We start from the raw sequence: 17,240 nt of genomic DNA on the forward strand, positions 1-17,240 counted from the left end.
GAAAAAAAGGGACTACCCCCTTCAGTCGGGGGGGTGGGGGGGGACCCCCAGCACACCGGAAGGCGACGGGACACACTCCTCGACGTTGTGGGAGAGGTCAAGCCGTTTTCAGCAAGATAACACTAATTTTCCCCTGCTAGACCGCTCAGGGGTACCCCATGAAACCATGGAAAGGCTCCATCTCTGCATGGAGAGGTTTATGAACACCCAGAACCCTCCCACTCCCAGGAGAACAAGAGAAGGGCCTCAGGAGGACCCCAGGGCCAAATACCCGAGGCAGGACACAGCCTTAGACTTCCATAATGTGTATGACCTCACTGGTGAGGAACAATACTTAGAAGAGGAGGATGATTTTGTGGACAATGAAGGACAGAACCAAGAGGAAGGTCTGGAAGACAGCCCGGACATGGTAGGAGAAGACTTCGGAGAAAATCCAGAAGAAGGACCTTCTCATCCCTGGCAATCCCCATCAGTATATTCGGACACTGATGTCCTGAACCTAAATCCTCCTGACAATTCACCTGTTAGAAACACGTCTCCCATTGACAATCAGCCCACATTCAATGCCCTGTTGCGCAGAGCAGCAGCACATTTCGAACTGGACACTGGGGAGATCTCTCCGGAAATAGACTTTGTGGAAAGAGTAATTAAGGAGACACCCCCAGTCAGCCAGACCATTCCCCTCCTCGCTTCAGTGAAGAGAAGAATCATCCCTTCGCTATCCACACCCGCACTAATCAGAGGAGTTAATCCAAGGATTGAAAAACTTTTCACTCCTTCACCCTCAGACCCGCTGTACATCAGGGGACATTCCATTCCGGATTCCCTTGTAGTAACTAATACAAGGAAGAGGGCAGGGGTGCCGCTGTCCACCAGTGAGGCACCACCTGACAAGGAGGGCAAGAGGTTATATGCCCTTGCTAAAAGAGTCACATCCTCGGCTGCCTTTACGGCAAGAATTGCGAACAACAATTCTTTGCTAGCTAGCTACGCGGACGCGCAGTGGGCCAAACTGCGCAAGGACGCAGAAGAAGCGCCGGAACCACTACGTACACGCCTGCTATCAACTATTGGCGAAGGAACCCAGGTCAACCAGAGTATTGTAAAGAACTCTGGATGCTGCTGAGACAGCGGGACGTTCCCTGGTTCAGGGAATACTCCTAAAACGCCATGTATGGCTGCGCAACTCAGGGTTCAAACCGGAGACACAGGCGTCTTTAATAAATAAACCTGTTGAAGACTCCAACCTCTTCGGGAAAGCGGTGGATGAGGCTCTGGAAATGGCTAAAAAAGAGTTTGATACTATCAAAACTCTTGACCAGATCTCTAAGCCCACTATCGGACGCGGCTATGGCAACAAACGCTTTTTTCGTGGCCAACGCCAACAGCAGAATCAGCAGCAACAGTACCCTGCCACCAGTTACCAGACCATTAGTGGGCAGTACAGCCAAAGAGGCCAGCGCAGGGGCAAAGGGAGAGGTCGGGGGTCCAAGCCCCTAACAACACCAAGTGACGCGAAGATTCGCATCCCCTCCCCTGCAACACCGGTCGGGGGCCGGATAACATCCTTTCTTCCAGCATGGGAGGGAATAACGTCAGACCGCTGGGTACTTTCCACCGTAGCCCACGGATACTGCATCGAATTCAACAGTTCCCCAACATACATACCCCCGAGGGGACGACACATGACACCGGAACACCTTGCCATCCTTCTCCAAGAAGTACAACTACTGCTGGAAAAAGGAGCCATAGAGGTCGTGCCTCTATCTCAGGTAACGGAAGGTATTTATTCAGTGTACTTCCTTGTACCCAAAAAGGATCTAACCATGCGCCCTGTATTAGATCTGTGCCCAGCGAACAAGTTTATCAAACCCCAGAAGTTTCGTATGGTGACCTTACAGGAAGTGATCCCACTGCTATCACAGGGAGATTACATGACAACATTGTACATGAAAGATGCATACTTTCATATTTTAATGTTGCCAGCGTGCACAAGATACCTCAGGTTTATGATAGAGGGCAAACACTACCAGTTCAGAGTGCTACCCTTCGGCATAGCATCAACACCAAGGGTATTCACGAAGGTAGTGGCAGCGGCCCACCTGCGCAGGTTGTCCATCCCAGTTTACCCTTACCTCGACGACTTTCTCATAACGGGGGATTCTTACGAAACATGCTTCTCCAATACCCAAAAGACTGTAGACCTTTTGTTCCAGTTGGGCTTCTCCATCAACGAAAAGAAGTCCAGCCTAGACCCCAGCCAAATCAAACAATTCCTAGGGGCTCTAATTCAAACAAAGGACGGCCTCGTCTTCCCCTCCAACGAGAGGGTCCAAAACATGCTGTTTCAGATCCCTCAATATGTGACCGGTCGAGAGGTGACGGTACGCAAAGCAATGCGCTTGCTAGGCATGATGGCGTTGTGTATTTATTTGGTACCTCACGCGCGCCTGCGCATGCGCCCTATGCAAGAGTGGCTCAACAGCCAGTGGTGTCAGGCCAGCGGATTATGGGACGATCCAGTGGTGGTCTCGCAGGCCTTGGTTCTCTCGCTACGATGGTGGACAAAGGAAAACCTGTAAAAAGGGAAACCCTTTGCCACACCCGCGGCGGAAGCCACTCTAACCACAGACGCATCCCTAACAGGATGGGGGGCTCACCTATCCCATCAGACTGCTCACGGAGTGTGGACTCCGAACGTAGCATCCAAACACATAAATCTACTGGAGCTACTAGCTGTGTTCAAGGCGCTAAAAGCCTTCCAGCAACACCTACAAGGCAAAACTGTGTTGGTCCTTACAGACAGCACCACAGCCATGTACTACATCAACAAGCAGGGGGGCACCCACTCTCCAGGACTGTCCAAACTGGCCCAAAATATATGGAAGTGTGCTCTCAAACAAAACATGTTCCTACTGTCAGAACATGTACCAGGGGAACTCAATCTGCTGGCAGACAAACTCAGCAGAGATTTCCCCCTGCCCGAAGAGTACGAATGGCGACTGCACGAAGAGGACGTCTTCACACAATGGGGATTCCCAGAAATAGACCTATTCGCAACCCTGGAGAACTCACAATGCCTAAGTTACGCCTCCAGGTACCCCCAGAACCAATCCAAGGGGAACGGTCTGTCGATGCAATGGTCAGGGAAATTTGTTTACGCTTTTCCCCCGACTCCCCTTCTCAACAAGGTGGTGCACAAGATGCACCAGGAACAAGTAACCATGATACTGGTGGCCCCAATGTGGGCCCGACAGCCATGGTTCGCTCACTTGATGGAGATGTCTCTATCTCCCCCAGTGAAACTCCCCTGCCCGTACAACATGCTGTCACAAGACAAGGGCAGGACTCTGCATCCATGCCCCCAGAACATGAATTTAGCAGCTTGGCTCCTGAGATCATAGAATTCGGACATCTACTGCTCCCGCAGAGATGTATGGACATTCTCAGGGAAGCCAGAAAACCTAACACTCGCCACTGCTTCTCTAGCAAGTGGAGGCGATTTGTCATCTGGTGCAGAGGGGAAGGCATCAACCCAATTGACTGCTCTCCCACACATATTGTTCTATACCTGACCCACTTGTTGGATTCAGGTCTAGTGTTCAATTCCATTAAAGTCACCTAGTGGCACTTTCTGCATACACCACTTCCCAACTCAAGGTGTCATGGTGGAAAATCCCTGTTATAAAGGCCTTCATGGAGGGAATAAAGAGAATACACCCCCCGATAGCTGACCCAGCTCCCGGATGGGACCTTAACGTGGTACTTACCAGACTCATGGGCTCACCTTTCGAACCCATGCACAAAGCATCTCTTAAAGACCTCACTCTTAAGACTGCTTTTTTAATAGCTATCACCTCCATCAGGAGGGCAAGTGAACTACAGGCTCTTTCTGTTCTAGACCCCTTCGGTACAGTTCAAAACGCACCCAAGGTTTGCTCCGAAGTTCATATCGAAATTTCACGTAAACCAGTCTATAGAACTGCCAACTTTCTTTCAAAATCCTTCCAACTTGGGAGAAAAAACTCTGCACACACTAGATGTGCACAGAGCGGTCATGTTCTACATGGAAAGAACCAGACCACTGAGGAAGACTAATCAGTTCTTCGTCTCGGTGGCAGCAGGAAGAGAAGGGGATGCAGTTTCAAAGTCCACTATTTCTAGATGGATTGTTCAATGCATCAGTCTCTGCTATACTCTTGCTAAGAGAGAACTGCCCTTTAAGCCTAGAGCACACTCTACTCGCGGCATGGGGGCGTCCATAGCATTCATTGCAAATGTTCCCCTTGAGTCCATCTGCAAAGCGGCTAACTGGAGTTCTGTGCACACCTTTACAAAACACTACTGTCTAGATGCACACTCGAGATCTGACTCCCAGGTGGGTCAGGTAGTACTAAGACATCTTTTCTCTACTGTTCCTTCTCATAACCCACCGCCAACTCCGGGGACTGCTCGCTAGTCTATGCACAGCATGTGATTCTAAGCAGATTAACAAGCATCAGAAGACAATGCATTACTTACCGTAAAAGCATTTCTGATGATTGTATCTGCTTAAATTCACATGCGCCCACCCTTCCTCCCTGCTCGGATGGAAGGAACATAGACTTCCTTTTATATCTCTTTTCTGTACTCACTCACGTCTAGAAGGCTCCCTCAGGGCAGAAAAATACAAACAGAGGGTCCTCGACGCGTGAGGGATTGTGGGTACAACACACGTCACTATAGGGATAGTATTTCAGACACGCCCTGTCGACGTCCCTTTTCGACTACGAAAAACAAAATGCAATACTCCGCAGTGACCACTGGATGTCGGACCTATGCACAGCATGTGAATCTAAGCAGATACAACCATCAGAAATGCTTTTACGGTAAGTAATGCATTGTCATATATCCCAACCCGATAGATGTCAGAAAACACAAGTCTATCATGCTAACCTGCTCAAGGAGTGGGAAGCGGACCACAGGAATCCCAGGGAGGTGCTGCGACAGTGAAAGCCCAATTCCACCACTCCCAACCCGGCCCCTACCAACATGCTCGACTTAACATCCACTCTTCTTGCCCCATCCACACCTCCCTTGTGAAACATGTCCCCCTCACCACATACCCTCTCGACCCCTCTGATCACCACCACAAAACCACCCCTGACCACTTCTTTCCCTTCCCTCAGTATGGCATTTCATGTCCTTTCCCGAACTATCGCCTGAGTCTCATTTTCCCCGCAGACTACCCCACCATCTTGCACACACCTCTAGCACCCAAACACACAAAGTACAGAGACAGGGACTTGGCAGGACCACCCCTCACACTCGACGCTATATGCCTCTCCAGCCCTGCCTCAGTCCACCCAGCATTCCTTCCCTAGCCTCACTTTCATGCCCCTCTGTTACCTATGCCTCCCACCTCCCTCTTTGAACACAATGTCTCCCCCTCCATCTCCAACCACCCACAACACCACCTCACTCATCCTCTGGGCACCAAACTCAAAACACCAGCAAGCCCATGCACCACTTTCTACCCCATGTCCATCTTCAGAGCCAATCACCAGTAACCTAACTGCCCATCTGACGCCAGACCTCTTGCAAAGGTCTCACCAAGGCCTATGACTGCACGCTCCCTATTCTTGCTTCCAATCCACCACCCACACTCTCTGCTCCCACCAACAGAATCCCTCCCTATGACCAACACCGTCCCTCCCGTCACACCAACCGACCCAGTCCAACCGAGCATACCATCCTTCCCAATGACCAACACCATCCCTCTGGGTCACATTGACCACCCCAGTTCTGCCAGCCTTGGTCATCTGAGGAAGAAACACCCATGCAATTTCCCACAAACTCACCTGCCTCCTTATCAATAACCGCTCTGTGGGCAAAAACACACACAGCATCTATGACCGCCTAACCTCAGATAATCCTGATCTCATTTTCATCACTGAAACATGGTTCTCGGACAATTTCAAACCAATCACACACAAAACATTCTCACCCGACTACTCACTCATCACCCACATCAGGACCTCTAGAGGAGATGGAGTAGCCATCCTCCACAAACCACACATCCATCAGCTTCACTGAAACACAGCCCTTCACAACAAATTGTGAATCCTTACCAATCAAACTCTCTCCCGCCCACTCTCTCGCACAGCTTCCTACTCATCTACAGAGCCTCCGGTTATGACTGACATTTCGCCAACAGCCTATGCGACTCGCTAGCAGCCACATTAGTTAACCACCCAGCATTCACCTTACTGGTGTACTTCAATATCTAGTTTGACGTGCCCAACAACCCTATGACTCAACCTTACCCAGCATATCACAGGACCCACCCACACTGCCGGCCACACCCTTGATGCAATTTTCAGCTCCTCTGACCTCATTTCCACATCCACCCCTCAACCCCATATCTGGACTGACCACTCAGCCATATCTTTGTCTCTGCACACCGCCCCTAACTTCTATCCCTCCATCCCAGTTCAAGTGCTGGCACAAGGTCAAGATATTTCCTGACCTGGCAGAAGCCCTGCTACACGCCCTCCCCTCACTCCCGGCCTGAGATAGCCCCATACCCATCAAGCTCTTTGACTGCTGGCTAAATGACTCACTCATTCCTCTCACCCCCGCCAGCCTTGCTCCTTCCCACAAAGGACCAACTCCCAAGTGGTTCACCCCTCTCCTGAATGCATTCAAAACCACTCCCTCGAGCGCAAATGGCGAGCCTCCAGAACCCCTCAAAGCAAATCAGTGTACGCCGAGCATCACAAATCAGAGATCCAAAAGGCCAAAAAGGCCTATTACAACAAAAGAATACAGAGCTGTCGTAGCAGCAGCAAAAAGCTCCATAGGATCAAAAAGGAATTTCTGAACATTTCATGAACCTCTGTCCCGACCACCGCCTTGCAAACGTTCTGCAACTCCCTCTCTGAACACTTCCACAAAACAGCCCTAGACAGGACGGCCACCCTCAATGCCAAACTTCCCAACCTCACCGCCCGCCCGACACCTGCTCTAAAAGAATCAACCCAGGTGCCCTCGAGACCCGTTCTTCCTGCTCTTTCAACCCTATCTCGAGCAAGGAGTTAATCAAGCTACTGTCCGACAGCTGGCCTTCCGGATCCCTGCTTGACCCTTGCCCGCCTCTCTTCAAAGGAATAGTCACCTCCACTTGTGCAGTTGAACTGGTGAAGTCCATCTTTAATGACTCCCTTACCTCCGGTATCTTCCCAGAACCCTTCAAAATCGCTGATGTCAAACCCCTTCTAAAGAAAGCATCCCCGACCCTCTCCAACCAATCAACTACAGGCCCATTTCCAACACTCGATTCTTAGCAAAGCTCATCGACCGCACTGCATATTCTTAGCTCAACTGTTTCATGGAATCCAACAACCTCCTATACCTCGCGCAATCAGGATTCTGTCCATGCAATGGAATAAAAACTACACTGATCTCATTCTGGGATGACCTGAAAGTCATTGCAGACTAAAAAGGATGCTCATCACTTGTTGTTCTTGATCTCTCTGCAGTGTTTGAGACCGTCAACCACACAATCCTCCTTGACAGAATGCTCTTTCTAGGAATTTGAGATTCAGCGCTCAACTATATCGCTTCATTCCTCACTAACAGACAGCAAACCACCTATCCCTCCCCTTTCCACTCCACTGCATACCCAGTGAGCACCTGAGTACCCCAAGGCGCCTGCCTCACACACCTTCTCTTCAACCTTTACATGACACACCTGCCCGGTCTCATCCACTCTCACAACCCCATCTGCTATAACTACGCTGATGACACACATCACCCTGAAAATTCAAAAATTGACCTACGAGCCTCGGCTAGCAGCATGTCTCACAGTCACTCTGGATGCGGAGTACCTATCTCCTTCTGAACCCAGGGAAAACGGAGATCATGGTGTGCTGCAAAACAGCTCTATTCTTGCAACCATCTCCCTGTCCTCCCTCCCAAGTGACAACCCCCCCCCCCCGCCAAACCTCCACCACTGTCAAAAATCTGGGCTGCACAACGGCCTCTGACCTAACCCTGTCACACCACATCAACAATGTATCCAAATATTGTCACTTCCACTTTAGGCTTCTGTAACACATCTTCCTTTACCATCCCTACCCCAATAGAGTGGCTGCAATTATGTCCATTGTCATGTCCAGACTTGACTATGCAAACTCCTAACTGGTTGCACTGGCCTACCAACTAAACAAACTCCAAAGAGTCCAACACTCGGATGCCAGACTGCTTCTTGCACTGGGGCGAAGGAATCACATCTCACCTGCTCTCCACACCCTACACTAGCTCCCAATTGGGCCTCCTTCAAAATCCGGTGCACAAAGGCGGTCCCAAATACCTACAAAAAAAGATTAGGCCTTACCTTCCATCCTGCACCCTAAGTTCAAGAACAGCCCTCCTCCTAGTGGTTCCCTCCTCCAATTCATCCAGGATTGGAGGGTCCGCCTCCCCAACTCTGGCACCAGCATTATGGAACTCAGTGCCTCCACACTGCCAAGACTACATGGCTTTCCGGAGAGCGCTAAAAACCTGGCTCTTTCCCTACTATCATGTAAGGGACCGCTTTGGCTACTCGACCTACAACCAACTGGCAGAAATTACTTGGAACCCCATCAATACGGGAAGGCAAGAACAATCGGGGACACAGAAACTGGTTCTAGTGATCAATTAATGTCAACACCAGGAACATGCTGGCCCCCTAAAGGCTCAGCAATGGAACAGCTAGCTGCCCCCCATGCTCCAACACGCTGATAATGACATCCTAAACCAGTCCACAAATTGAAAGCCCAAGATCCCACATCTAAAATATAGTGACACTTGTGCTCTGATGCTATGCCTGGGCTTGCTCATTGTTCCCCACAAGGCATGCATGTTAGGACAGTTTTTCTGAAGTCCAACTAAGCTGTACCACCTGAGTATTTGGTGCTCTAGACAGAGCAGCCAGCCATATTTTAGGAGGGTGAGAGGACTTGGTACAAAGAAATTGTAGCCTATATATGGTCCATTGAAACACTGAAACATTATGTATTGTAAAAGTAAATGGTTTATTTAAATACAAGTAGGCCAAGATGAACCTTGGGTAAACAAGTACTATCACATCATATATATATATATATATATAAGCACAATTATAAAAACATAACACAATGCTTTAAAGTACAAAGACCAAAGCATAGACCCTGTTCAGAAAACTGACAGCATTTCTAGGGAAGTCAGGCCATATCAAACACATTTAGTATAGGGCACATCTATTCATGGGAGTAAAACCATAAGTTACTTTCTGATTACTTTCAGTAATACAAGGGTAGTAGACCCTAGTAGTTGTGCAGTGACACTCTGTTAAGGAATCACTTAGTAAACCAACCTGCAAGTATACTTTTCTGACTAGTGGAACACTCATTCAAGGAACAGTACAAACCTATCACCACGTTCAGGACAACACACAGTTATACTGGGTGAGTAAGAACATTTGGTGTAATGTACAATTACAGTTGTTTTTCAGCTCAGTGGAACACAGACTAAGGTAAACAAGAACTCTTTACACTCATTTAGGATTGCACCAGGCAGACCAAGGTCAGCTACACCTACAAAACACTTTTTTAAGAATGGCACACAGCTATTCTAGGCATGTAAAACCTAATGGTGTAATAGACTATTGCAGTTGCTTTTCAGATCAGTGGAACACACACTACTGTAAGCAATAACTCTTTAACCTAGTTAAGGATGGCAGAAGGCAGACCAAGGTAAGTAAAACCTACAATAACTTGTTAAGAATGGCACACAATTATTCTTAAGTAAAACCAATATATGTTTTAAAGAGGTACCAGCAACTTGAAGGTAGGTATAAACCTAAGACTGTTTTAGCATATGTATAAAATGGACCAGGGAAAGCAAAACCCAATGTTACATTTTAAGAATGACTCAATGTTATTCCAGGTAGGTAAAACCCAAGGCAGACTTAGTTTAGACAGGCTATACAGCATGTCAGGGGAAGCAAGACCCATTTGGTGAGCTTACACAGTCATATTCAGAAAGAAATTGTTAAGCGAAGCCTACAGCATTACTTTTGGGAAGAGACACAACCAATTCAAAGGTGAGTAAAACATCCATACATATACTTTTCAGAATGGTACAACACAAATCCGGACAGAAAAGGTTTATTCAGGAACAACTCGTAGAATATGGAGACCATGTGACCACCTTCTCACATGTCATTCATAGTTGCTAGTGCAAATACCCCTCCCCCCTGTGTCTCTGTGAGGTCCAGGCCATCTATTCTCTACAACCTGTATCAGCCTCAAATACAATAAAAATTGACCCTTGTATAGAGGAGGAGCCAAGTACCTCCCCTACAACAGCCCCGCCCTCATTATCTATAGAGTGGGAACCAAAGTATGTGACGTATGCGGAACAAATGAACCAGCAAAGAGCAGAGCGTGGACTCTGTGCAGTACCCATAAGAGTACCAGTACCTAAGAGAATCTGGGAGGCAAGGTACCCATTGAGAAAAACGTACCTGCATGTAAGACAATATGATGGCCATTTGAATGAGATTCCTTAAGAAGCAGTGCAGATGAAAGTCAAGGATGAATGGTGACGTCACACAGAAAGAGATGACGCACACAGAAGAGATGCATAGACCAGAGAATTCAGATATTCTATAAAGGCATCAAGAAAGTACCAAGGATAAGAGCCATCTTGGGATCAAGGTGAAGAAACTTATGCCACAGAGACAGATGAAGACATTAAGCTAGTTTATACGTGTACAGATGCAATGTAAATGCAAGCAGCAAAGTAATCTTGAAAGCTAGCTTCAAGCTTTATAGTAAATAGATCACAGCAGGCGCCTATATATATATATATATATATATATATATATATATATATATATACATACATATATACACACACATACATATGGACAAATAAAAGATGGATGTTTCCACTACACATTACAAAGCAGTGCTGAACAAGAAAGCCTCACTTCAGTGTGTCGCAGTTAAAAGCAATTTTCATTACAAATGAATCTCAGCAGAAGGAGTTGGATGAGCCAAGAAGCCAAAGTCTTATCAAACAGGAATTGACTGACATTGGATACAAATTGTGTGAAAGAACAGAAGACTCCTGTTCAGAAGGTTTGAGCAAAACAAAAGACGTCAGAGGAATATTAAAAAATAATATTAAATACGCGAAAAGGCTCGATTTATTGGTGTCCAGTCACGTGGAAGGAAGAAATTGGACGATTGAGGTGGTCACACCTATGCATGAGGGCAGGCTGTTGCCTTCACTCCTTAAAAATTCTCAGAGCATGGTACAAACTCAAGGCCAAACTTCAAAGCACTAATTGACACTGGACCATTGATGTGATGATGGATTGATATATTAATTGGTGGGAAGCTAGTGTTTAGACTAGGCCACTAGCACCTGGATGTTCAGTCTGCATGCTGCTAAAAGTAGGTGGAAAAGTACTGACGGGGGTTAGAAGCCAACCAATTATAGAGGACTGTGTAATTAAGGGTCCTATAGTTTGTGTAGCCAATGGAACATCGTGTATTTCGTGACGTTCATAGTGACCATTTTGAGAGGAGGGCTTAGTTGCCCCACCTGATGTTAAGTACACTATCACTTTCCTTCACGGTTCTATACTGATATGGAACTTCTACTTGGATATTCACTTAGACCCTATCACTTTCCTCAATAGGTTTTTATAGTTTGCCACGTAGGTAATGACGCAGGTCAACATGTCACTGACAAATTTTATGCAATATTACCTCAGTTTCTACCAAAGTAAGTTGAGTAAGAGGACTGAACGAATGTTGATGTTCGTTGATGTTTTATATACTTGTTAATAAAACGGACCCCCCTTTTTCCAAACTACTTGAGTTGTTTTGATTACAGATGTATGAATAAAATCTGCATCCCCATCCATCGGCAGGGTATTGCTATTCATCTTAAAGTGCTGGGCGACCCATCTCACTTTTGTATGCCAAACCGCTCTACAAGTGCATCAAACCCGGTTGATCGTCCCCCCAGGGAAGATCTCATAAAGTAGCCACCCTGTTGACCGCCCAGTATTTTCTAAAACACTGTTCACAGCTAGATCGTTCAGCTAACCCCGCAACGAGGGGTATTTGAAGAGTATGGGTCCTTCAAGCCCAGAAGCTTCCATGCTCTGCGCCACAGTGTCTTGCCCAGTGTCAGGAGGTGCAGCACTTGGGCGAGGTGGGCTACCCACAGCCCCTCTTTCAGATAAAATGGACAGATCGAGGGCTGTAAAAGCTCTGTGTCCAATGACGGCTCATCAGCCAGCCATCCCATTACAAATTGCAGTTGCCCAGCCAGGTAATATAATTTGAAGTGGGGCATCTTAATCCCTCCCTCCTCATTGGTCCGCTGGAGCATGCACAAGGCTATCCCATTCCTGCCTCCACTCCACAGAAAACCCCTGACTGTGGAGTTCAGCCCTGAAAAAAAAATCCTGGGTTTATCAAAGGGAACATTTCCAAAGTGATAAAGGAGACAAGGGAGTACCACCATTTTCAGGACAGCCACCTAGCCCATCACTGAAAGTAGGAGTTTTGCCCAGAAATCAATGGATTTCACCACCTGATGAAGAGTCGCCTGCATATTAAATTAGTTTGTGGCTTGGAAGTCGTGCTTGATATTGACCCGTAGATATCTAATGTCAACAGATATCTAATGTCAACAGACCATTTCAATTCCAAACTGAGAAGTTGTTCACAACTCAGCCCCTTCAAGCCAATAAGTGGGAACAAGATTGATTTTCCATGGCTGCTAGTAATGTTTGAGAGCTCTACAAAGTGGTCCAGAGCGTCCAACATGTATTGTAAATTGTCCTCTGTGTGCCGCACATAGAACAGCATGTCGTTGGCATATATTGAAACGGTGTCCAGTCAACTGGTCGACAACAAACTGGTCGACTGCAATTTGGTCGACACCATTTGGTCGAATGCCAAATGGTCGAATTTTTATTTTTTTTTAATATATATGTGTTTTGTGGGTTTTCGTGTGGGGAAAAAAAATAAAAAAGAAAAAAAGGGGGTTGGGGGGGACCCCCCCAAAAAAAAACCAAAGAATGGGTAAAAAAAAAAAAAAAATTCGACCATTTGGCATTCGACCAAATGGTGTCGACCAAATTGTCTGTCGACCAAATGTTTTCGACCATTTGACTGGTAACCTATTGAAACCACATGCGTTATTCCACCAATGGGGATACCAGCCTCATCATATTCCACCCTCACGAACGCAGCAAGTGGGTCCAGAGTAAGGATGAATAAAATAGGGAACAGCGGACATCCCTGTTTAGTGTCCCTTTTCAACTCCCAGTCAAAGGGATGTTCCTGCCGGTTTTAACCCTGGCTATTGGTTTAGCATTGACCAGCTTAACCCATTTCAAAAAGCCTGTCCCAATGCCAAGCTGCTGTAAGGTGGCATACAGCCAGTCCCATCTGACAGAATCAAACGCCTTTATGGCGCCTAACGAGGCCACTGCACAGGGTTCGTCCATGGACATGGTCCCATCAATAATATGTTGTAGCCTCTGCAGGTTCCTCCAGGATGTACTCCTGCTTGGACATAGCCAGCCTGATCTGGGTGTATCAGGGTGTCTATCACAGTTTTCATCTATTTTAAAAAAAATGTGTTTATGGTTTGTTATAAACCTTTACAAAAACAGTTGTTAAAAAGACATGCATAAATATCTTGACAGGAAAACAAATACTTGAATAATCTATTACAATAAAATCCAAATTATCGATTCGCAATACAAAAGAGGAAAAAACGCAATTATAATTTCAATTTCATCCCAAAATTAACAAAATACAATATTACAAAGTCACAAGATCAATAATCAAAACAAATCACCTCATCTGTACTAACTTAACTCACAAACCATTTAAAAAAATGTTATACGAATAATCAAAATAGGAGAGTATCCATGTCTAATTTTGTACCAAATGATGTCACGATCGACACATATGTTTGAGGAGAACAGTTCGGAAAAGTATTCAGTTCTCTGCGTAATCAACATGGGACATGATAACAAGATATGATATAGGGTTTCGTCCAACCCTACCTGGTTACAGAACCTACACCATTTCTTATTCACAGATACATTTCTTACATTTAAAATGTGATTGGTGTGAATAACATTCAGCCTAAATCTCATAAAGGAGTTTCTAATAGACCTGGATGGGTATTTCATTAGGGAGATTTCCATGCATGGGAAGAATTTCCAAAACGAATGGACTTCGTTGTAAAGTTTGGAGTCCACCACTTTACTCATTGTCAAAGACCAGTCTAACCCACGTATGATAAGTTTACATCTGTTGGGCCTGTTCAACAAAGTGCTTTTAGCTATACCCATTTCCTCCAACATCATTTCAACATCCCTATTTAATCTGATCATAAAGGGACAAGTTGAATCATTTCCCGCTTTAGAATACATGTTACTGACCCGAGACATCTTACATTTTCTCCATAGTAAGAGCCTCTTAACCATAACCACTGAATGGAGAGATTGCAAACCAAATTCATACCTTATCACCTCCATAGGAATGGATTTGGGTAAAAAAACAGTAGACCCTTCCAAATAATGCCTTACAGGATTTTCAAGAAATCCATAATGTTATTAGCAAAAAGTTCCAAACCATAAGTTAACCTTGGTACCACTTTTCTTAAGTAGAACTCCAAAATGGGTTTCATGGAAAATCTCCCAAATTTCTTTTCCAACAGTCGCATCTGCCTTAACGCAACTTCAGCTTTAGCCCTAAGTTGGTTTTTAATCAATGGAGCAGAGTCATTGGGGGTCATTCCGAGTTTGGAGGTAAGTACCAGGCTTTACCGGCATAGAGCAAATAACGTGCCTGATCTGGTAATAGACCGCTAAAAGCGGCCTATTATGACTTCGCAGACACAAGCTTTGTGCCATGCCGGTAAAGTACCTAGCGCCATGCCGCAAAAGGGCCTGTAAAAGCCCTTACCGGCATGAAGCGCACCATACATAACACTACCGCCATAGAGTAAAGCAGTAACAGCGATGCCCGTAAATAACGGTGGCCGTAAATTACCGCCATCGCTAAGTAGTGGAACCGGAAATATCATCATCGCACAGGAACGGGAAGGAGCGCGGCAGCCATCTTTAAAAACACAATCCATTGACATCCTCACCAGGCAGGACCCCTGGGACCTTTTTGAACCTTGAAAAGGCCATCAGAAGCAGCAAGAATGCCAAAAGCACCCAAGAAGACAGCAGACCGGCTCCGCAAACAGCGCTTCAGCCCAGATGAATTGCTGATCATGGTGGGCACCCTCGAGGAGCATGCCGAAATCGTCTTCAGCGGACACATGCGGAAAGAGCCGGTGCTCAGGAAGAAAAACATATGTGCACAAGTGGCCCAGAGGGTGAGCGCAGTCGACGGCACCTCCTGCATCCCCAAGGACTGCCGCAAGCGGTGGGACGACCTGTGGCTGAGGGTGTGGAGCATCCTCTCGGCAAACCGCAGCCAGGCCCAGGAGACCAGAGGGGGCCCAAGTTCCCCCATGAAACTGATGCCATGGGAGGAGACGTGTGGCGGTTTGATCGGCCAAGAATCAATAGAAGGGGTCGGCAACATGGAGTGTGGGGCACCGTCGTCCGCTGATGGAGGTGAGTGTCCAAAGTCAACACTGCCAATGCCATGATATACACTTGAAAGGCCCGGCCAAGGATCCATGGCATGGTGTCCCCACCCCACATTAAATTCATGAAGAAGCAACTGCGACCCAAGCAAGTTCCAAGTGCAAGGGCTTAACGCACATTACACATACTGCACAAAGTGGCACATCCCATGAGGCACACTGTGCAGCTGTTGTGGACAGTATGCTAGTCAGACAGCACAGTACCCGGCCAAGATGAGTGACACCAACACCTGCATGCATATCCCACCCATAAATTTAATGTAGTGCTGTTGCATACCCAAATGCCCATAACCCCCAAATGACTGAATATGTGAATGTAGCCATGTATGAAAGTTAGGTCTCACATCATCACTCATGCCGTCCCTCTCTTCTACCCCCACAGGCAGTGAGCATGGCAGCGAGGACCATGAGACCAGCTGTCCCACCCCCTCCAGGGGCAAAGGCAGGGTCCGCCACATCCCAGCCAGGAAGAGCACACCTGGAAGCGCAACACCGGCTCCTGCAAGGCCCATGGAGGGTGCACCACCCCCACCCCTCCCTGCATTGGCGCCAGGAACATTGTCAACCCCAAGGTCCGAGGAGTCAAGTGTTGCTGGGGAGGTGACAGCCACGGCCCCCCTCGAATCCGTAGACAGCCCCTTTTCCACCTGTGGAGCGGCAGAGGAGGACACATTTTCAGTGGTCCACATCCCAGAGGCCAGCACCTACCCACAGGCCTCATGCAGCGACTCGGGCGAGCCAGACACACCTGGCCAATGTGCCCGTGGACCAGCACAGGAACAAGCCAATCCTGTGCCCAGTCCCCCCGGCAAAGCCCTGGCAGGTCCTGGCAGCCCAATCCCCTGCCGGGACGACACAACATCATCTGATGTGCAGCGTGCAGCGCAGCCCACCGCCCTCATCACCAAGCTGATGCAGGACATTCGGCAGGCCAGGGAGGAGAGGCGGGAGGAATTAAAGGCAATGCGGCAGGTGTTGACGGACAGCACCATCCGTCTATGTGATGTCCTCGGACGCATTGCTGATGCCCTGGAGGCTGCACGTCCTTCTTAACAGGCTGAGCATGAGGACACCCCGTCGACCAGTAACTTGACCCGGACGAGCCCACTGCGTCGGTCACTCCGTTCCCAGCGCCGCCGGGACATGGCTACCCCGGGCCCCGGGAGCGCGGAGTAACTTGCCCACCAGACACATGTGGCCTACATGGACACCATGGGACTTGTGTTGGGGAGTTGGGGGGAGGGGTAAGGGTAAGGGGGTGAGGAAGTGTGCAGGAGTTGGGGGGGAGGAGGGGAAGGGGCGAGGGTGTGTAGGAGAGTTGGGGGAGTGTGGGGTGGGGTGATGGACGGTTTGTTATTCACTTTGGCTTTTACAATTTCAATACACCGTTTGTGTTGCAAAGGTAAACCAGTGTGGACATTCATCATTGCACGTGTCTTCTGATATCTGACAGTGCATGGTGAACATGTATCCCCACACCCAGTGCCCTATGTCCTCATGTCATGACACCCTCTGCTGATTTCAGT

General features: G+C 47.6%; 1 protein-coding gene across 1 annotated transcript; it reads left to right on the forward strand.

Annotated features, from left to right (window-relative positions):
- The first annotated feature begins 15,261 nt into the window (after positions 1 to 15,261).
- Positions 15,262 to 16,767, forward strand: LOC138492984 (myb-related transcription factor, partner of profilin-like). The gene is made up of 2 exons (XM_069620252.1): positions 15,262 to 15,682; positions 16,097 to 16,767. Exons 1-2 carry the CDS (start codon positions 15,262 to 15,264, stop codon positions 16,765 to 16,767), a joined length of 1,092 nt encoding a protein of 363 aa, XP_069476353.1.
- The last annotated feature ends 473 nt before the right edge of the window (positions 16,768 to 17,240 follow it).

The sequence above is a fragment of the Ambystoma mexicanum genome, chromosome 10 (genome assembly GCF_040938575.1).
Source record: "Ambystoma mexicanum isolate Mex_15411 chromosome 10, UKY_AmexF1_1, whole genome shotgun sequence".
Taxonomy (NCBI): Eukaryota; Metazoa; Chordata; class Amphibia; order Caudata; family Ambystomatidae; genus Ambystoma; species Ambystoma mexicanum.